We start from the raw sequence: 22,726 nt of genomic DNA, 5'->3' as shown, positions 1-22,726 counted from the left end.
ATGCACGGAAGGTGTGGGGAGAGGGTTCCCCTCAGCCCAGCCTGCACGCTCTCCAATCGGACATCCCTCTCACAATCTGGGACCGCTGGCTCCTAACTGCTCACCTGCCTGCCTGCCTGATCGCCCCTGTCTCTGCCTGCCTGCCTAATTGCCCCTAACTGCCCCCCCTGCTGGCCTGGTTGCCCCCCCTCCTGGCCTGGTCACCCCCAACTGTCCTCCCCTGCTGGCCTGATCACCCCTAAACTGCCTCTGCTTCGGCCCCCACTACCATGGCTTTGTCCAGAAGGAAGTTGGACGTCCAGAAGATGACCGGTCGACCTGGTCTAATTAGCATATTACCCTTTTATTAGTATTGTTAGTATAGATTATATAGGCTAGGATTGCTTAAATGGGGGGAAGCCTTTTCAGCAGGAGGTGATGCTCTTTGCAGACAAAAATACATAATCCCCATATCTGGACTGATAGCCAGCCATATGCACTATACTGTACTGCCAAACTGGTTATTAAAAAATTGAACCACTTTCTTACACCTTACATCCAACAGCTGTTGCCCTTAAACCCCTCCTCAGCCCCTACCTCAGGTTCTGCCTTCACAGTTCACCCAGCTTAGGTTCTGGTCGGTCGGTTTCTATGCCAGTCAGCATCAAAAGCTCTGCTTCCTAGGCAGCCATTTGCTCTTCTGGGAAATCCAAAACGGCCCGCTGACAGCTGTCTCCCCCCTCTCCCCGCCCCCCCCCCCCCCCAGCCCCTGCCTGATCTGTAGCCTCCACAGCAGCTGCTGATCAGGCCCTGCCCCTCTTTCCCTGGGCCTTGCTAGCAGCTGCTATGGCTGCAGATCAGGCCCTGCCTCTCTCTCTGGGCCTATCTCTAGGCTTGATCTGCAGCCATCACAGCAGCAGCAGCAGCAAGGTCCTTAGGTCTCCGGCCCGGCCCCAGGCCAGGGGCTAACGACCTTGCTGTACCTGCCCCGCCTGCCGCCAGCCTAGCTGTGATGGGAGCCTGTGGGATGCTGGGGTGGGACCGAGAGATGCTCCACACACTTCCTAGTGACCTGTTGTCCATCTGATAGTTTAGGTCGTGATGGCCCTAGGCTATTATTAGTATAGATACCACCAGAAATCAGATCCCAAAAACTGTACATAGTACTGGAGTCACACACACTCTGAAGACACTAATTCAAGGCAAGGAGACAGGTTAATAAGCCAATTGCTGCTGAGGTGCATCCTTTCTCCTCCCACCACACCTTCTAAATCCCTGTTTATGTTTGTTTCCAGTGTCCTAAATCCAAATCCTTTCAATAGCTTTTCACTGCCTACACTCCACCTTCCTGAACCACAGCCATTAAGGAAATCCATAAGTTGTATGTAGTGCTTCCGGACCTATTGCTGCTTGCTTTTATGGACTGGGCAGTTGCTATGTTCTCTTTAGCTGGCACTTTACCAAGGCCTTGATACTCCATCAGGGTTTCAAGAAAAATACATGACTATAAACAAATCACAATTCCTCATCTCTAAAATTCAAGCCCAGAAAAAACAAAAAAGTAAAACTCAAGTCCAAACTTTTAATGACTATTTAAGATCTTTTGCTGGGCCAATATGGCTCAGTGGTTGATCGTCAACCCATGAACCAAGAGGTCACTAGTTCATTCCTGGTCAGGGCACATGCCCCAGTTGCTGGCTCAATCCCCGCTGGGAGGCATGCAGCCAATTGATGTTCCTCTTTCGTTCATGTTTCTCTCTCTATCCCTCACCCTTCCTCTCTCTAAATTAAGACATATTTTTAAAAAAAGACCCTTCTAGATTTATTCAACTGAATCTCCAATTAATGCTGATTTATTACTTCTGGCCACCTACTACCTGCCCCAATAAAACGCATCTTCTATGTTTACTTCAAAATTTTGTATGTTCAATTCACCTTAAAGGCTCAAACAGTATTTTAATTAGGGAAATGGAAGGAGAAAAAGACGTGACACTTTATTCAAATAATGTAATATTCCACATTTGAAAAGTTTCCTGAAAACTTTTATTGTAATCAAAAAGTGACATAACGGGGTTGTAATGAATTCAGCAAATCATTCTGCTGATATTTAAGAACTGATATCAGCTTTTGCCAGGCAATTAAAAAATTCAAATGTGAAAATTTCACAGTACAGTAAACTCCACCCCAACTAATTAATGGTGGTTAAAAATAATAGGTCCTAGCAAAACCTCTCATGTTACATGGTCACAACTCACAATTCTGTACAAAAGTTCGTGTTATAAAGCTCTGATGTAAAAATCAAATAATCAAGCAGCAATATTTTAAGTGCAGCACAGGGTCTTCCATATCATTATTTACAAGGCTTGAATCTCTTTACATTATAACAAAATTTAATACAGATGACTTAGTAATTAAGTCAATTTTAAAAATCTGTCCTTCTACACAGTGACAGATTTCACTTTTTGGTCATCTTTCTCCTTCTCCTTTTCCTTATCTTTGCTCTTCTTTGATTTCTTTTTCTTGTGTTTGTGTTTCTGGCTTTTTTCCAATTCTGCTTCAGGGCCTGCATGCTTCTTATGCTTCTTATGTTTTTTATGTTTCTTGTGCTTTTTCTTTTCCTTCTTCTTCTTTTTCTTCTTGCTGTCCTGACTCTCTGCCGAGCTGGCACTGCTACTGTGGCTTCGAGTTTGGCTTCCAGAAGGGCTGTGACTTCTACTTGGACTAACACTGGGACTGCTCTGACTCTGGCTCCTGGTGACACCTATCTGGCTGACTGCTGCTGTGTCCGGGCTCTCTTTTACTTTCTCTATGACTTTATCTTTCAGTTCCTTAGAAATTTTCCCCGAAGTATCTTCCTCTTTTATTACTGATGCATTGCTTTCACTGTCACTTTCATTATAATCTGGTTCAAAAGCAGCTTCATCAGTTTCTCTAGTTAAGTCGGAGCAAAGTCGAGAGGAGTGACTTAACTGGGGTTTAGGCTTTGTAGCACTCTTATCAATTTGCCCAGCAACCTGCTCTTTTTCAGTCTGTGGGTCTGGTGGATTAAGTATATAAAGTAATTTATTGCCACTTGACTCTTTACCGTTCCTTGTTTCTAACACATGCTTCTCACGATCCTTACAGGGATTTTTATCTACAGATTTTGTCTCTTCACTTAAGCGTTTAGTATCAGAAGTGGCTTTATGATCATGAGGTTTTTTGTCTCTTGAGGGACTAGAATTACTTTTTTTGGAATCTCCTGTTCCTTTTTTAGGCAAATCTCTTTCCTCCCTTGGCTTAGTTTTCTGTCCAGATGCAGAATCTTTGCTCCGAGAAGGAGAGTCTTTTCTTCTTGTTAATTCATTCCGTTCATCTCTACGTTTGGAACTTGAATATTCTCTGCTGTCATATTCAGATTTTTTGTCTCTACTGGGAGTAAAGTCTCTATTTGAGGACCCTCTAGTGGAATCATGCTTATCTGAAGTTCTAGTCTCTTTGGAAGACTGAGACAAACTTTTAAAATTACCTTGTTCATTGAGACGGTCCAAATTACTATCTTTCTCTGGTTGACTGCTGCTCTTCCTCTTTTCAGGATTCTCCTTCTCCAACACTGAATGATCTCTCTCTTTGGTTTTCCCTTTTTCACTAGATGCAGAGTTTTTTGAACCTTTGACCTCATGTTGTATGATTTCATGGCTCACTTCCTTGGTGAGTTTTGGAAGTTTCTCTGCTGGCTCGCTTTCTTTTTCAGTATACTTGACTATATTTGATGGTTTAGTGCTAACATTTTTTATAACACTGGCAGGTTTTCCTACACTTGATACAGGCTGTGTGGCTTTAACATCTTCTTCCTCAGATTCAAAGTCATCTTTATCCCATTTGGACTGAGGAACCTGAATCATAATAATGACATCTTCAGCAGGAGCTGTATTGTCATTATTATATTCTTCCATAGTTTTGATGACAGTTCGCTTTGTATCTGTTTTTTCTTCAGATTTTCTCACAGGACTGCCTCCAGTTGAACTCGTACTAAAAAGAAAAATATTTTCAATTAATGAAGAATTTACTTTTATTAAAACACTGATAAATACAAAAAGAGTAATACATTATGTTTCTTTGCCCTGGTTCATTGTCCCATACACCAAAAGATTGTTGGTTCAATTTCCAGTCGGGGTACACACCCAAGTTGCTCAATCCATGGTGTGGGGTGTGTGTGTGCACATGTGCATGCAGGAGGTAGCCAATTAATGTTTTGCTCTCACATTGATGTCTCTCTCTCTCTCCCTATCTAAAAAAAAAAAAAAAATCAATGAAAATATTTTAAAAAACCACACATTTAACTTCCAAAATGGATAAGTCTACTCTAACAGAGATATAACTGATTTAAGCAATATGACTGCATAAAAACAATGACTCATCCCTAAAACTGACTTATAAGCTTATCTTTCAAGTAAACCAGCCCAACCCCCAGTATCAAAACACATTCTTAATTAACATATTCCACTTTTAAAGAAAATTCTCTCCCCAACCAAACTCCCACCGACCCACCCATATCAAATACCTAGTATAGTCCACAAGAGTGGAGCTGGATCCTTCAGTTCCAGTTACTTTTCGTCTGACCTTTCCTTTGACTTTTTCTTGTTTAACTTTGCTAGATGTTGACTCCAATTTTTCAGACGTTTCTTTTGTATTAGATATATTTTCTGTACTTCCAATTTTTTTACCAGTTTCTCTGTTGAGCTTGATTTTTTTGGCTGGGGCTGTTGATGATGAACTTTTGTCCTTTTCAGGGGTCCTATCCATCTTTTCAATATCAGGTTCCATTTTGCGTTTTGGCGATGGCTTCACTATTTCAGTTACTTCGAGTTTAGAGATTTTCATTGAAGATGATTCAAAATCTTTCTCCACACCTTTTTCTTCCGTTTTTCTTTTTCTTTTTTCTCCTTTGCTGTCAAGAGTCTTACTTTTCTCAGTAGGCTTCTTGGCCTTGTCTTCCTTACTAGTTAGTTTTTCTGATTTGACATCTTTGGAATAGTCTTTCTTCACTTTTTCCTCTTTGACAGGTTTTGTCTCTTGGTGTTCTTTTGCTGACTTAGAGTGAGCCTTTCTGGGAGTGCCAATGGCCTTTTCATCTTTTTGAGAGGATGATGATGATTTAGCACTGTCAGTCTTTGGGGTCTCCTCTTTGGCTTTTTTAAGTGGAGGTTCAGATCGAGGAGATTTTTCACGTTCTCCCTCTAGTTTTTCTTGGGATCCCTTAGCAGGTTTTACATTTTCTTTTTTGGAAACAGCAGATCCATCATTTTTTCGTTTGGTCTTGTCTCCTTTTGCTTTTGGCTTATCTTTTTCTCTCCTGTCCTTTTCAGACACTGATTTAAAAGTGATGGATTCTGCATCCATTGGTTCATCTCTAACTGGTGTAGCATCATCTCTACTCGGAAGAACAAATAACGAGTCCGTTTTATTTTCTTCGCCACTTGTAGGTTCTCTTGATTTTCTAGAAGGTTCTAATAACTCTGGGTTTAGAAAGCCTTCACTTTCTTCCCCCTTTCTTCGCCTTCGATGTTTCTTATGTTTACTTCCTTTACCATCTCCTGCAGCACCGTCGCTCTCCTTCTCTTTTGACTTTGTACTATCCTTCTGATTGTGACTGTCTCTTGTTGAAAGCTTTTCTGGATAGTTGCCACCACCTATGTTTCGACTTCTGTGACTTTGTCCACATGAATAATCTTCTCTGCGGCCCCTTGTAAAGGGAGAATTCCTGATATTAAGTGGTAATAACCTCTCTGGAGAAAAGTTCTCTCTATTTGCTGATGGTCGAGGCTGTGCTCCAGCAGCATAACCTTTGTAGTATTTTTCATACCACTCTCTGTATTTTCTCTCCCATTCTCGGTAACGCTCTTTTTCAAATGGGTCTCTAAAGTCAACACTCCTCCCATAATAAGCTTTTATGTCATATGGTGGTGGAACTTCTCTGTATCTATTAAAATATTCACGTTCTGTTTCCCCTTGTGGTACAGTACGTTTATTCGGAGACTGTCCCCTAAATGCTTGAGGGGATCTTGATCGTGAATGATATCGTCTATACAGTGGTGACCTTGACCTAGATCGATGATATCCATGAGATCTAGACCGTGAACGGTAATTTCGACTCTTGCCTCTGCCTCTTCTGGGGTATGGAGGTGATCTCGAATAGGAACGAGAGTGTGAGCGGCTAAATGATCGAGAATAAGAACGTGACCGCGTTGAACCAGATCTTGATTTAGAGTAAGTATAAGAACTTCTGGAGTATGAGGAACCACTATAAGGAGATTTAGACCTAAAAACAAAAAACAAAACAAGTTGGACAGTTGAGAAATATATACAAAATAAGACACAGACTCTCAGATTCTAGTATGCTTCTCCTCAGGATTCAATCTTTATATCAAATTTCATCTTGGATGATTAAAGAGGCACAATGGCCTTTATTGGAATGGAATAAAATACACTATGCAAAGGTCAGATCAATCATTTGTTACAAAACAAAAGTGAAATCTTAACAATTAGAGTGAAGTGCATTAATGTACCGTGAGTTATATGAGCTAATAAACTTAACATTAAAAAAATGCCAATTACATTTAAATTTTACTTCCTATTTGCTCATTTAAGTATGAGCAATTTCTTTTGTCCTATGTTGGTCAATATAATCTAGCTTTAAAAGAAACCGCATTTCAAATGTAAGCTTAAAAAATAAGTCTTTTAAACAAACTTCCAGGGAATTTTTATAGTAATTCAGTTTTTTCTATCAATAAAGCAACTTGTGGTCTCTCATACATCATAATTACACAGGTTAATGTTCCAGCAAGAAGCTGTAGCCTTAAGTAACAGTGTCCTCAGATATGTGCTTTGGCTATTCCCCTATTTCTTTCCTTCCACAAACATTTCCCAATTATTTCACACTATAAATAAGTTCAAGGGACAAGGGTACTTTAATCCCCATTAACTGCTAGTTCTACACAATAGAATTGACACTGAGACATTATTTCAATAAAAGGATATTGGGAAATAAGCTACGTCTCCATTTCTATATATCTACACCGAATCAGAAAAACTCCGTAAGTGCAGTGTTATTTATATCCATAGCTAATCCCTGGATAGGCAAAGTCCCATTTGTAATTCTGTTGTGAAGGCTTGCAAAACACTAACCTGGAAAATGAGCGCCTACGCTCCTTTTGAATCTTTTTGTATTCCATCAATTCCTTAGCAAAATCATTTGTAAACTCATCTAGCTTGGACTTTTTCTTTTCCCTAGTAAAATAAAGTTAAAGAGTGAAAGTTAACAAAAACCATTAAGAAAACTAACAAGACAATGTAATTAGACCATGAATGAAATGAATGAAATTGTCATTAGTTTTCTACTTTAAAACTACAGATAACTAGGAATCCCTGAGGAAGTTGCTTGTATGGCTTTGGTTCGATTTCTACGTGATTTTTCTTGTACTAACTGGAAACAATGGAAAATGTTTCCATAGATACCTGCTTAAGGTTACATCAGAAAATGAAAGTGTATAATTTCAAATGAACACACTTACTCTTCTTTTAGCCGTCGCTGCTCTCTATAGAATTCTTCCCTGGACAGAGGTGGTGCTTGTGTTGTTGGGATGGTATTTGAATGAGCAGTCTGCACTCCTGATGATACCCAAGGTGTTGATAAATTGGCTGGTGCTGGAGGGAACCCTGGGGGAGGGACACTATACCCAGCAGGTGGTGGTTGGCCAGGAGGAAACTGAGGAGAAAACTGTGGTGGAGGAACACCTGGGGGGAGAGGCAGTGTATGTGGAGGAGGTGGATACAGAGGAGGAGGTGGAACAGGCACAAAAACTGGAGTTGCTGGTAGTGATGGGCCTTGAGTTCTCTGCGATCTTTCGCTGTGGTGTCGTCCACGGTTTATACTTCTGGAGAAATAAAAATTCCAAGATGTTATTCCTTCAAACTAAAATCATCTGAGATAAGTAAGCTTGTCTTTTCTATCTGTAATTATTTTCAAACTTATAAACAATGGATTAGAATAAGGACACTGATATCACTTATATGTACCATCATTTACATATAAAAATAATTATAAAGGCTACCTAGGACTGAGATGATGTAAGTATACGGGGCCTTCTCTATACAGCCAAGGTATACTTAGAAGTTCTCTTTTGTAAAGTTCAGATTTATTACTACCCTACAACTATCTCATTAGTTCCTAATTTTTCCTTTAAAGGAATTAGCTGAAAGGTTACTATTTCTGTAATATAGGCACTTAGTTCTTCCCAAAATGTCTTCCCAGACTAAAAGTTTAAAAGGAGGAAAAACACTTCCTATAATCTCTTTGAGGGAAGAAGTGGGTAAAGACCCTTCAAAGTAGAATAAATTACTAGTTTTAACATTTGTAATGAGTAATTGAAAATTACACTGCTTTCTCTCAAAGGTTTAGGTCAAATAACAGTGATGGCCAAAGTTTCTGATTTGTGCCTCATCGAAGTAATAATGGCTTCTTTAAAAGTGTGGGGTTCTTGCCCTGGCTAGAGTGTCATTCCATGCACTGAAGGGTTTCGGGTTTGATTCCCAGTCAAGGCACATACCCAGGTTGCGGGTTTGATCTCTGGTTGGGGCACTTGCGTGAGGCAACCCATCGATGTTTCTTTTTCTCTCTCTCTCTTCTTCTCTCTCTAAAATCAATAAAAAACATATCCTCAAGTGAGGATTAAGAAATAATGATAATAAAATAAAATAGTGGATTTCTTTCTGTTAAACTAAAGATTCTTTAAATTATAGCTAATACAAAGTAGTAGCAGGAGGGGTGCTTAGATTTTAAGACTCTTTTCAGAGTCTGATTTAGTAAATATTATCTTCCATTAATGTGATCTATACGAAGTATTAGTTAATTTCCAGAAGCTTAACAATTCTTAATGGAGCACTAGAAAATACAGTAAAACATTGATATAACAGACTAATTTGGGCAAAGGGCTGTCCATTAAAGCTGGAAGTTCATTATACAGTTAAAAATAAAGTAGGTTTTCTGAATGTGTCTGACAAAAAAACTGACAAATTAGTTTACCTGTTTTTACTTATGTAGACATGTTTGTGTAATTAAAATTAAGTATGCATGAAAGTTTAATTAATTTCACAGAAAAGTCTTTAAATTTATAATGAATAGGTCAAGCAAATGTGTGCATTCACCAGTTACTGAGAATAAATAAACACACATGCCTGGGGCATGGCTTAGCATGTGAGAACATGGGCTGGCATGTGTGAAAACTGCTGCAGAGTGTCACGCCACATGATAACAGAACCAACTGCTTCATGCAATGCAGTGCGGTCATGTGCTAATCATTTGTAGAACATTATTTACAAGCAGTGACTCTTGGATTTAAAAATGTAGACTTATAATTGTAGATATGTAATATTTATTTAGGTTGGCAAAATTACTAGGGTTTTTTCCAACAAATGGCCTATTTGATAAAATTTGTTAAAAATTACGGTGAATTAATAACGAAAATAACCTGTTAATCTAATTATAAGCAAATCTTGGTTAAAAGCATTTAAAAATTAAAAGGGTATTAATTTTCATATATGACATACAAACAGGAAATTTTGCCTGTTAAGTTGAGGTCCACAAAATCAAAGGTTTACTCTACCTTTACTAATCCCGTCATAAAGTTAACTTGGAGAACCCTGGTGGTGTGTGAGTATGACCTATTTACTTCTTAGATTAATACTGCTTGTTCCCCTGCAGGGCACGAGGCCCTAACAACTTCTCCTTGTCTTTTCTTTTAGAAAAGAAAAAAAATACTGGGACAATTGAGTCTAGAAGAGAAATAAATACAATGCTTCACACTTGGGAGCTTTGGGCGCTGAGCTGGTTAACTGAAACATGCTCTGGGCCTTACTGACTTCCTTCTACCCTCAAAAGAGTAAATGTAAGCCAACAATCTGCTGTGTGCTGATAGGGAGAAAGCAGTGGATTGATGTTGGGAAGGAGCCTTAAAACTGTAATTAAACTACTAATATAATCCATTTTTCCTAGACCTCTTAAGGGCAACTACTAGGACTTAAATGTAAGTGTAAACCATAACTGTGCTTTAATTTCTCTGTGTTATATTTTTGAGTGTATCATCAGATTAGTGTTTTTCAAGAATTTCAGCAAGCCTACCTGTAGCAACTCCTCTCTCCCCTCCTAATTTGCTGTGGTGGAGAAACCAGATATCCAAGCTTGTTGGAACTGTATGGAAAGAAAGATAAAATAAGCTTGATTATAACACATTACCTTTTAGTGTGTGTACATTAACTTTAACTACTCTGAAAACATTATTTACTCTCTGTTCCCAACTCTTACAAGTTCCAGATAGAGCAGATATGAGCAAGCATAACATTTACTTAAATTAATTTTTCTGATTAATGTATTGGAACAATAATGACACCTCAATATAGAATATTTTCTATAATATTATATTCAATTAGCATTCTTTAAGTTAGTCTGTGAACTCATTGTTACAGAAAAGGAACAAAGCCCTTCACCTGCCGGGCACTGTGTAGGCATTTTATATGTTGAGGTGGGCAATACAAATCCACCTCTATAGATAAGGAAATAGGCTGAGAGGTGTCCCACTGCCCACTATCATATATCGCTAGTAAATGGAAGAGCTGGGATTCAAACCCAGGTCTACCTGGCTCCAAATCCCACATTTTTCCTGCTAATATATTCCATTAGTCTCTCATTTAAATTTTTTATAAAAGATATTTGTTTTATCTTTCAAACAACAAAAAAAATCCAAGTTTTAGAATATAAGCCAGTTTATACAAATACATAAGCCTGTTAGTATGAATTATATAAGCAGAAATGATTGTATATATAGAAAGATAGTAAGTAAATCTACCGATTTTTAATATGCTATATGAAGATCCAAGTTCTTTGTATTTCAGGGCAGAAAACCATATAGATATTAATATGCAGTAAAATTTCACTAACACAGACTATTCAAAATGAGAAATTTTGCGTTGTGTGGGCTTTAATCTCAGTATGTATCAAATTTTGAACATCCAAATTAAGAACAGGAAGAAATTTAATCGATTAGCATAAGTGAGTCAGTATTTAAACTATTTTTTCAAGTTATTCTTATCTATTCATTAACTGAGGTCCTGTCAAGATCACCATTTGTTAGGACATAAAAATAAAAGGAATTTTTAAGATTTTAAATTTTAGAAAAGAATTACTCATTTAGAAAAGAATTCTTCATAATTTTGAATTTGTGATATTTTACATAAAAACCATGTTAACATGACATATAAGAGTTTACAACAAAAGACATTCAGCAATACACTGTCTAGATTATAGTTTCCATTATCTAGATCAAAGCAATCAGCTGAAGATTATTTTAAACATATACTTACTGCTCCCAACCTGGTCGACCACCACCTGGACGAGCAGCATTTATTCTTACTGGACCTTGGAAGCAAAAATAAACAAAAACAGTAAGTAAATATTATATTGTGTTTAGAAAAAGTTAAAGGAAAAATGTTCAAACCAGAATGATTTTACTCACCAGTTGTAGGGATCAACTGTCCATGCAATAATGACTGTCCAAGCAAAGATGGGGTTCCAAGCACAGGCACCTGGTAACCCTTTAGGAAAAAAACACAAATAAAAAAATAGTTTTTAACAAATAGTTAAACAAACAAACAAACAAGCACCTCAAAACAGAAAAACTCTGTTAAAAAAAAAGTCTACAAATTTAAAAGCCATAAAACTTACCTTCTCCTCCATAAGAGCAGTAATTGCTATTGAAGAGGTTCCCTTTGAATGTTCTGAGGCAAGGGCTGCAGCTGGCAATATTTTATTATCGGAATCCCTAAAAAACAATAATTTACAATACACTAAAAAGTTATCAGACATGGAGGATTAAGAGTAAAAGTTAAAACTGTTTTTCATCCTCTGCACTAAGATGAGTTAAATCAAAGATTATGAAAACTTCTGAGGAAGGTGAGAGACTGGACTTTTGGAGTCCTTCACATACAAGTGAAAAGTAAAAAGAAACCTCCTTAAGAAGCACCATCAAGGATTTATGATGGATATGATAGAAATCAGTTCAGTTATAACAGTGGTCGGCAAACCGCGGCTCGCGAGCCACATGCGGCTCTTTGGCCCCTTGAGTGTGGCTCTTCCACAAAATACCACGGCCTGGGCAAGTGTATTTTGAAGAAGTGGTGTTAGAAGAAGTTTAAAACATTTGGCTCTCAAAAGAAATTTCAGAGAGAAACCAAGATGGCGGCATAGGTAAGCACCTAAACTGCTGCCTCGCACAACAATTTCAAAACTACAACTAAAAGACAGAACGGACACCATCCAGAACCACAGGAAAGCTGGCTGAGTGAAAATTCTACAACTAGAAGGAAAGAGAAAAGCTCACAGAGAATTGGAGGTACGGCAAAGGGTCTTTGTGCGCGCAGAGAGGAAGGGCGGCTGAGAGCCTGGCTGACTTTCTCTGGCGGAAGGGGGAAGGAAACCCCCGACCGCACTGAACCCCAGTTCTGAATGCACTGAACCCCAGCTCCGGGCGAGCCCCTGGGGACCCACGCTCTTACGGGGGGGAGTCTGGACTCTCGGGTGGAGACTCGGGAGCCGGGGAAGGCAGAAGTCTGAAGGCGCGCGCGTGCCAGTGCGCACAAAGGCTGCGGAGGTTGCCACAGGCTTTCCCTAGTGGAAGGGAGTCGGAGGCTCCTGACTGCACTGAGCCCCAGTTCCAGGCGAGCCCCTGGGGACCCACGCTCTTGTGGGGGGAGTCTGGACTCTCGGAAGGAGACTCAGGAGCCAGGGAAGGCAGAGGTCTGAGGGCGCGCACGTGCGTGCAAGGGTGCGCGCAAGTCTTGGCTGACTGGAAGCCAAGACTGAGACTCCACCCCACCCAAGCTGAGCACAGAGGCTATTGCAATTTGGCAAGTCTAATCATATAAGGCTGTCTCCAGCACCGAACTTCTCCCAGCATAGACACAGCTGATCCTTACAGCCAACTGGCCTGGAGGTCAATTCTTCCCAGTGATACCAACAACAATCAAGACTTAATTACAACAAGGCTGTACACACAGTCCACAAAGGGGTGCACCAAGAGTGTCCACCTAAGGTTAACTGGGGAGGCAGACCCACTGGGCCATATTGGAAACCTAGCACACAAATCTACCTACCAACTCAGGGAAGCAGTGAAAATGCGGCGTCAAAGAATCAGATCACAAACGAAAGAAATGGAGGAAAACAAACGACTGGATATAGAATTCAAAACCACAGTTATAAGGCTTTTCAAGAATATCCTAGAAAAGGCTGATAAATATAACGAGACCCTCGAAGATATGAAAAAGGACCAACTAGAAATTAAATATACACTGACTGAAATAAAAAATATTATACAGAGACCCAAAAACAGACTAGAGGAACACAAAAATCAAGTCAAAGAATTGAAAGACAAAGAAGCAAAAAACACTCAACCGAAAAAGCAAAAAGCAAAAAAAAAAAATCCCAAAAGTTGAAGATAGTGTGTAAGAAGACTCTGGGACAACTTCAAGTGTACCAACATCAGAATTATGGGGGTGCCAGAAGAAGAGAGAGAGCAAGATACTGAAAACCTATTTGAAGAAATAATGACCGAAAACTTCCCCTACCTGGTGAAAGAAATAGACTTACAAGTCCAGGAAGCGCACAGAACCCCAAACAAAAGGAATCCAAAGAGGACCACACCAAGACACATCATAATTAAAATGCCAAGAGCAAAAGACAAAGAGAGAATATTAAAAGCAGCAAGAGAAAAACAGTTAGCTACCTACAAGGGAGCACCCATACGACTGTCAGCTGATTTCTCAACAGAAACTATGCAGGCCAGACGGGAGTGGCAAGAAATTTTCAATGTGATGAATAGCAAGAACCTACAACCAAGATTACTCTACCCAGCAAAGCTATCATTCAGAATTGAAGGGCAGATAAAGAGCTTCACAGATAAGAAAAAGCTAAAGGAGTTCATCACCACCAAACCAGTATTATATGAAATGCTGAAAGGTATTCTTAAAGAAGAGGAAGAAGAAAAAAGTAAAGATAAAAATTATGAACAACAAATACATATCTATCAACAAGTGAACCTAAAGATCAAGTGAATTAAAAACCTGAGAAACAGAATAATCTAGTGAATATAATAGAATCAGGGGCATAGAAAGGGAGTGGACTGATAATTCTCAGGGGGAAAGGGGTATGGGGGGCTCATGAAGAGACTGAACAAAAATCATACACCTATGGATGAGGACAGTGGTGGGGAGGTAAGGGCAGAAGGTGGGGTGGGAATCGGGAGGAGGGGAGCTATGGGGGGAAAAAGGAGAAACAATTGTAATAATCTGAATAAAGATTTATTAAAATTAAAAAAAACAACAACAACAAAAAAGAAATTTCAATCGTTGTACTCTTGATATTTGGCTCTGGTGACTAATGAGTTCGCCGACCACTGAGTTATAACAATAATAAAGCTTGAAAAAAAGAAGCTCTAAGTGTGGGCACACACACACAATAGAGGATCAAGATTAAATTCTACTTCTAAATCTGCCAATAAATTAAAGGGGGCAATTTTCAGCTAATCCAATGAACTCTGGGCTTTATTCCCACTGTTAATCAAATGAAAGGCTAACCTACCTATCAGTGGGATTTCTTACATATACATGTGAAGGTCCCACACCTCAAGATTTTGCTTCAGCATGTCTGAAACAGGCCCCTGGCATCATTCTGTACACCAAAGGCTGTGTGTTCTACTGCCAGTTGAGGCCTCTTCCGGAGGCAACCCATTGATGGGTTGTTATTTTTTCCTCTCTCTCCAACATCAACAAAAACGACAAAAGAAAACAACATATCCTCGGGTGAGGATAAAAAAAACCCAACAACCCAAAACTGGTTGACCTTTTAAGAATTTATGAACTGCTGGATTACATGGTCAAAGGTCACTTTTATTTCTTAAGAGGAAATATTTAAGTGAGTCTTCACTACTTTTCTACGTAATTATGCTCCAAAACAATGATCATTGCTGACCTCTCTACCTCTACCAATGTTTTATGCCCCCTTCCTTCACCTTCAAAATTGTTCTTAGTTCTGCTCACATCTGTTCATTTCCAATACATTAGTATGACCACAAATAAAGTCTCACCCTGTGGACTACAGAGCTGTTATGGGATACAATTCAACATATAATGGGGGGTGCTGGCAACCTGCAGTTTTTTACTTTGGTATGTTTAATCATTGCTAATCAACCTCCTTCATCTGCCTCTTCCTCCAATTAAGATTAAGCAGTTTCTTACAAGTTACCCACCTTGCTGAGCGCAGTGGTCCACAAGGACATACAAACTGCAGGTCACTAAAGCAACCATTAAAACAATATACATAAAAACCACATTACTGTTCTCACTTGTTTCCTAACTCTGGGAAATCCAGACTTACCGGAAAGGCCCATCTGATTTTTCGGAGTGGACTGATATGGAGACTGTTGCAGTTATATCAGGTACAGGCGCTGGGGTAGATGAATTTCCAGGCACAGCAGGGGCTAAGGAAGACTGATTAGAAGTTAATGAAGATATAGAGGGAGCCGGGTGACCTGATGAAGATGTCACTGGAATCATCAGAGGATCTTGTTGTCTTGATATTGGAGATCTCATCAGAGGTTGTAGATTCCGTTGAATGAGCGGTCTCGGAGGCGGTATTGGGGGAGGTGGTGGTGGTAACTGTTTCCGTAGTCTTTTTGTATAACCAGTTTCATTTTTGAAGTTATTAACAGCCTAGACACCAAACATAAAAATGCAAAAAATGTAATGCAGTGTTTACGCAAGTAGTTAAATCAATTAAAAGATTAAAAATTTTTTTTCATAGAAGTGTTATTATAAAAGGAATAGAAAGACAGCTACCTGTCGTAAGAATTTATTGGCAATTAAAGCATCAGGAGAGACATCATTTTGATGGCACGTTGGGCATGTATGGTCCTCTGATTCCAAGAGTGCTGTTCTTATACCTATATATAACATTTTAAATATTAATGAAAGTATACTACTGTCCAGTTACATTACTGTTTTCCAAGCACATATCACTAATCATTTCTAGTCTCTTGCCTCACAGCACTCTGCTCTAACTTCTTTCTGCCTTAAAAACAGAAATCATGATTAAAATTTAAACATTTAAATTTTTCAAAAAAGCATTCTTTCTCAAATACTTTTCTCTTTGTTGAGCTAATAATTGGAATATTACAGGAAAAATTAGTCTTAAAAAAAGAACTTTTATGGCTTACTAGGGTTTTATAAGAAACAGAAGCATTATTCAGTCAAAGAAACCAGAGACATCTATAGCACTGTAAGTAGGAATAACACTGAATTACAGATTCACTGATTATGTTCCAGTGTAGTAAAAAAATTCAGTAACAAGTAGTTTGCTAAATCCAAGACACACTCTGCAAGAAGTCTTAAGTGACCTCCTCTCTCGACTTTAGTCTTCACTACAAGGCCCCCAAATACAGATTTATAGTTCAAAACTATCTTTAGAAATGAAAAAGGCCAGAGCAGTGAAGTTTTCAGATGATACCATTTTTATTTCAGTAAGAAGGGACAAACTTAGGATGAGTGGCAGAAAATAAAAAAAGTGCTAATGTGAGTATCAGAAAAAAAAGCCCTAAGTAACCACATGGCAAAATGTTGGTATTTATTTACAGAGAGCAGTTCTAAATCACACTTAGGAATTACCTTTTCACTTAAAGGAAGCACTTTCTGGCTTTTTTTAGCATTTGTGAATTGCTAGCATCCCTACTCTTGTGCTATGGAGCCATTATTAAGTAAAATAAGGGAGACTTGAATATAAGAACTGTGATACCATGACAGTAATGTGATAACCAATATAGCTATTAAGGGATTAATGGGAGGGAAGTGGAGACACTGGACAAAGGGATGGTTCATGTCCCAGGTGGGACAAAACTGCTCAGCATGAGATTTTATCACGCTATTCAGAACAGTGCACAATTTAAAACTTATGAGTTGTTTATTTCTGGGATTTCCCATTTAATATTTTGAACCGTGGTTGACCCTGGTTAAGTGAAACTACAGTGAAACCTTGGGTAAGAGGGAGGCCACATAAGATATCTTTCACAATCCAGGAAAGGGAATTAGTTACCATCTAAAAGTATCTGCAGATTGAAGGCCTGTATACCATTTAAAATGTATAGGAACCCTAGCTGGTTTGGCTCAGTGGATAGTGTGTCAGCTTGCCGACTAAAGGGTCCCAGGCTCGATTCCGGTCAAGGGCACATGCCCAGGTTGTGGGCGCAATCCCCAGTAGGGGGGCGTGAAGGAGGCAGCCAATCAATGATTCTCTCTCATCATTGATGTTTCTCTCTCTCTCTCTCTCTCTCTCTCTCTCTCTCCCTCCCTCCCTCCCTTCCTCTCTGAAATCAATAAAAAAATAAAATAAAAAAACTTATTTAAAATAAATAAATAAAATTTAAAAAAGATAAAATGTATAGGAAATAAGAATCCTACATTTTCTAAAACCTCATCACAGCCAGTCACCCTGACGAAGGTATTGGTTAATTCAAATATTAAAAGGACAGAGAGGCTGTTGCTTAGAAAAAGAAAAACGTAGCAGCAAAAGCTGAGTTCTCATTATTAAATGCTCAATCATCAACATTTCATATCTTATTAAAATTCACAATGTTGCTAAGTGCCTTTCCAAGTATAACAGCTAAACCTTAAACGTGGATTTGAACTGCATGGGTCCACTTATACATGGATTTCCCTCCAATACAATGGTTCTCAACCTTTCTAATGCCGCGACCCTTTAATACAGTTCCTCATGTTGTGGTGACCCCCAACCATAAAATTATTTTCTCAACCTGGGTCCCACAGGTTGAGAACTGCTAGCAGGGTCGCCTAAGACCATCGGAAAACACAGATATTTACATTACAATTCATAACAGTAGCAAAATTACAGTTATGAAGTAGCAACGAAAATAATTTTATGGTTGGGGGTCACCACAACATGAGGAACTGTATTAAAGGGTCGCGGCATTAGAAAGGTCGAGAACCACTGCTCCAATAAATATGTACAGTACTGTAAAAGTATTTCCTCTTTCTTATGATTTTCTTAATAACATTTTCTCTTCTCTAGCTTACTTTATTCTAAGAATATAGAATATATGTAGCATACAAAATATGTATTAATTGACTTTTTTGGGCAAGGTTTCTAGTCAATAGTAGGCTATTAACAGTTACATTTTGGGGGAGTCAAAGTTATACGTGGATTTCTGACTGTGCAAGGGGTTATAATGCCCCTAACCCCCATGTTGTTCAAAGTCAACGGTATACACATATTCTAAAATATATGTCTTCAAAGGCTGAGCATGCCTTACATTCATCACAGTAGCTGTTTCCACAGCAGGGAATGACAACGGCATCAGTCATAATGTCTTTGCAGATAAGACACAGCAACTCATCTGGGATAGGATCGTCCTCTTCAGAAGATGAAGAGGGCTCCTCTGGTAAGAAAGGTGGCTTTTCTTTCTTCCCAATTGCATATGCTTCTCTGTAAAAGAAGGTTTTAGCATTTTAACAGTTAAGAAGGAAAAGCATTTCTAAGACATTTACAAATTCGACTATATCCATAAAGGTAACTTATAATTCAGTACAATGCCTAATTAGTTGACATGAGTGTAATATCTTCCAAAATAAGGGAGCAATTATTACTCTCCATCTAACCAACAAAAAGACATAAAATCCTCAACAAGTATACAAAAAGAAACAAAGAAATGCTATGGAAGTGGCTGAAAGGATCTTAGAATCCACAGCTCTAAGAACTGAGGGCCAGAAGGTAAAATGACACATTCAGTGCCACAAAAGGATTCGAATTTAGACATGGCAATACCCTGATCACATTTTTCTACCCTACCAGGTTTCCTAGGGGTAAAAAAAAGAATCCCTCCATAGTCTAACAGTCCTCAATACCTATAAAGGTAATTACTGTGAATGCCATAATATGGGAAACTAAAATTGGTACAATTAAGGGGAAATATTATGTCACCAACCACACCAATAATTAGTGGCCAGTGGTCTACTTATAATTAGTATTTTAAAAGAACTTTAACCTTTTATAGTTAATTTTTACTTAAATGACTAGAATATGTTACAAAAATTTAAAGTAACACCTGCAGAAATGTTGGATATTAAATATATTAAAAATAAAAAAACCAAAACACGCTACTTCTCAGACTCATCACCACTGCGTCCAACACCCCCATCTTCTCTGTAATCAGGCAAACTTGTAAAACAGCAATTCCTAGAGAAATTTCCTATCTCATTAAGGAACAGAGTGTGTTTATCTCAGCTGGACAGAGAAGGTACCTGAGGTGTGCTATTTGTGTTGCAGTTGCTCCATAGACATCACCACGATTCCAGAAATAAGTGTCAATTTGCTTATGCCCCACTGTTCCCAATTTGTGAAAGAGGAGTCTCCCACTGCCCGAGAAAGAAAAGAAAAAAAAAAAAAAAGGAGAGGATAGAAAAAGAAACAGAAGAAGAATCTGAGTTGTTTATTAGTGGTGTTAATGGAGAGGGTGAAAGTTTTAATTAAAATATTTGGGCTCCCATTTTCCCCAGCATTTGCTGCGTGTTTGACATAAATGGTTTTTTTGTTTGTTTATTTGTTTTTGTATTTTACCATTCAAAAGCAATGAATTATTAACTCTGGTTCACAGGTGATGCTCATTTTTCCAACACAAATATCTATTTAAATACTTTATTTCTATGTTTTATTAAGATGAAGCGGTCTGCTCTTAAATTGTGTCTGTAAAAAATAATTTCAACCTAAAATTGGAAGCATGTATGAAATGTCTGAAATAGAAAAGCATAACAGGCTGCTCTAAAATAAACCATAAAAATACAAGATGGTAACCGATAAAAACCAGATGGGGTGAAGTTAAAGTGAGCAGGTTTGGGAATTTAGGAAAACACTAATTCTTATCTGTGAACTAAAATGTTTACTGAAGTACCTACTCAAAAACACCAAATCTTTTCAATCCCATTCCATGGCACAGCCATTTTCATTGTCCTCCCCGGCTCACTACACTACTTTCAACAATATAGCAAGAAGCTGAGGAAAAACTGTGTTCTTACATACAATACTTTTGTATGTCATTGAGAACAGGGACATCTTATTTTCTAAATTGAGATCTGTCAAGGCAACTTCACAATCTCCTGGAGGACCTGTTATAAATGCAGCAGCGGTGGCAGGTGGCAGTGGCACGTGAGTGCCTAGACCACTGAACATAGAGATTCTTATGCACTATGAAGTTGTTCTCTAAAACAACACTTAATATTGTGTTGTGAGTTCACAGCTGTTGCGAGCGACAAAAAGGTAATTAGAAGCATTAGTAAGAGCACATAAAAGGGAACTTATCTAGTTGAACCATTTCCCTAGGTTTTCATGTCTATCCATTTCATTAAAAATTAGCTCACAAAATTAAATGTGAAAACTCATTAAAAATGAGCATTAAGGTATAGCTTATTGTGCTAGAGATGGCCTGAACTAATGGTTTACAAAATAAACCGTACTTTAGAATCTTAAGACTCACAGAGATAGCTTAGTGTTCACTTCTTCTTGGCACTTACATTTACCTTGACATATTGCAGAACTTTTATTTTTAAGGCTCGTTTCTCCAAACAATTAAGATACCTGTCTTGTTAACTTAAAAAGTGCAAGTAGTATGTGACCTTATGTGGCAGTATGTATGTGAATGAGGAAGAAAGCAGGGAATGACAGAAAAAGAAAAAAATTGGAAGACTACAAGGGAAGTGGCACAAAAGCCCCCAAATTCATTTTAAATATGCTTTAAATGGAGCAGACTGCAGCTTCTCATTCATAACACGGAAGTTGCCAAGTCCCAAGCTCAAGACAAAACAGAACACTATACCTGGACTGACTGCAGTCCCCACAGGCCACATCTAATCTGAATACTCACGCATCTATAGTTGGTATTGCGTATTTTCCAGTGTTGGTGAGCATTGCACCTTTCATGTTAGGATCTTTCACTTCCATCATGAAACTTCTGGGAATTCCAGTGCTCTTTTTAATCCTAGGACCAGATTCGAAGTTCTTATCCTTTTCAGAGACGAAAGGAGATGAGGAGGGAGAGAAATTTAACATTAGCTAACATGTAGTGTTTACTAACTACGTATATTATTTACACATTTCACTTAATCCTCACAACAGCCATTCACAGGCAAAAAGTAACAGGCTTGGAGAAATTAAGTAACTTGCCCAACCTCACTCAAGCTATTAAGTGGCAGAGCCAGTATTTGAAGCCCGGCAATTTGGCTCCAGAGGCTGTGGTCATTTGCCATTGTACTACAGAAGGCAGTATTTACCAAGAAAAATAAAATGGCTAATAAATAACTGTAAGAAAAATAAGCTGTACCATGTTTTATACTTTGGACTTACCCCATTTGTTGGGCAATTCTTAATATAATGGCCAGGTTTACCACAGCGGAAACAGGTATAAGATGGAGGTGGTGGACCTAGAGGTTTCTTCATGTAACTGAAAGGGAGAAAAAATTACATGTACACAAAGTCTTAAAAAAAAAAAAAAGCCTCTGATTGGGGTAGAAATCCACCCTGAAGTCCCTATTTGTATGAAGTACTTATGAACTTACTTGATTGGGTCGTATTCATGGCCAGATTGCGACATCATTGCTTTAATTTTATCTTCTTCAGAAGCATTGGCTTCAGCCAGATTGGCAGTCTGTTTAACAGGTAATTATTTGACACACACATTAGAAACACATTTAAGACCACACAGCCAAAGACAACACCACTCATCCTGTAAAGAGCAGTATCTAATCTTGCATAAAAACAGCTATTTACACATATAACCCAGAGGAGGCACCGGGAGTTCCTCAGGTGTTTGTCTGCGGGACTGGAAAGTCTTTCTGGGGGCACTCAAACCTTAGACCCTGTTTGTACCTTGTGTTAAGATTTGCATCCTACTCCTCTTAAGAGTTAAAAACAGATTAAGTTTAGAAAGAAACACTTGATGTTTCCAACCTTAAAAATAATTCAAGTGTCACAGCACTAAGACTATACTTTATACTTACAACTGGGAGGTGGGGTTGGGGGTAGAATAACTGAACACATTATGCAACTGATATTAAAAATCAGAAGGCTCTTTAGGGAGTGGTGCCAATTTCAAATTAAGTACAAAGCAAAGCACATGCAATGAGCATTCATAATTTTAAATCCAATGCTCCAAATTTTTATGAACTTCATCTTTAAGGTATATACAAGTATAGATATAAGCAGGGTCTAAGGGAGTTGAGTCCTAATAGCTTGAATCTTCAGGCATCTAGCACTCATATCAGTCATTCATTGGGCTTTTATCTTTACATTCATTCACAAAACAAGCAACCAGTTTTAACATTTTATTGTAATTTTGTATACAAAGAATGCTTAACATTAACAGAGCTTAGAACAGCAACATTTACAGAAAACTTGATTACATGTTGAACAACTAATTTGTTTGAACCCAAACATTAATTTACAAATAGTTAAAAAAAAAATCCCCCAAACCTCCAAAACTCCCCAACTGCTTCCCACAGAGAAACAATGGTAGGAATAGGCCCAAACTCAAATATCCTTACAGTACATAAGAATTAAAACAGTAATCTATAAACTAATGATGTTAACTCTAAGCTAAACTAT

General features: G+C 38.4%; 1 protein-coding gene across 1 annotated transcript; it reads right to left on the bottom strand.

The window, feature by feature from the left end:
* Positions 1-1,312: 1,312 nt before the first annotated feature.
* On the bottom strand, positions 1,313-21,716 carry LOC308252660 (E3 ubiquitin-protein ligase RBBP6; the record flags this gene model as incomplete). Its single annotated transcript, XM_080677422.1, has 12 exons — positions 1,313-1,483; positions 2,706-3,990; positions 4,523-6,280; positions 7,147-7,248; positions 11,377-11,431; positions 11,529-11,607; positions 11,738-11,834; positions 15,443-15,777; positions 18,382-18,559; positions 20,991-21,130; positions 21,470-21,566; positions 21,682-21,716. The coding sequence occupies 12 exons, from the start codon at positions 21,714-21,716 to the stop codon at positions 1,313-1,315; spliced, it is 4,332 nt and encodes a 1,443-aa protein (XP_080533548.1).
* Positions 21,717-22,726: the final 1,010 nt, after the last annotated feature.

This window comes from Plecotus auritus (assembly GCF_963455305.1).
Source record: "Plecotus auritus genome assembly, chromosome: 7".
Taxonomy (NCBI): domain Eukaryota; kingdom Metazoa; phylum Chordata; class Mammalia; order Chiroptera; family Vespertilionidae; genus Plecotus; species Plecotus auritus.
The sequence above is the reverse complement of the archived record's forward strand: the minus strand, read 5'-3'. Positions and strand labels throughout refer to the sequence as shown.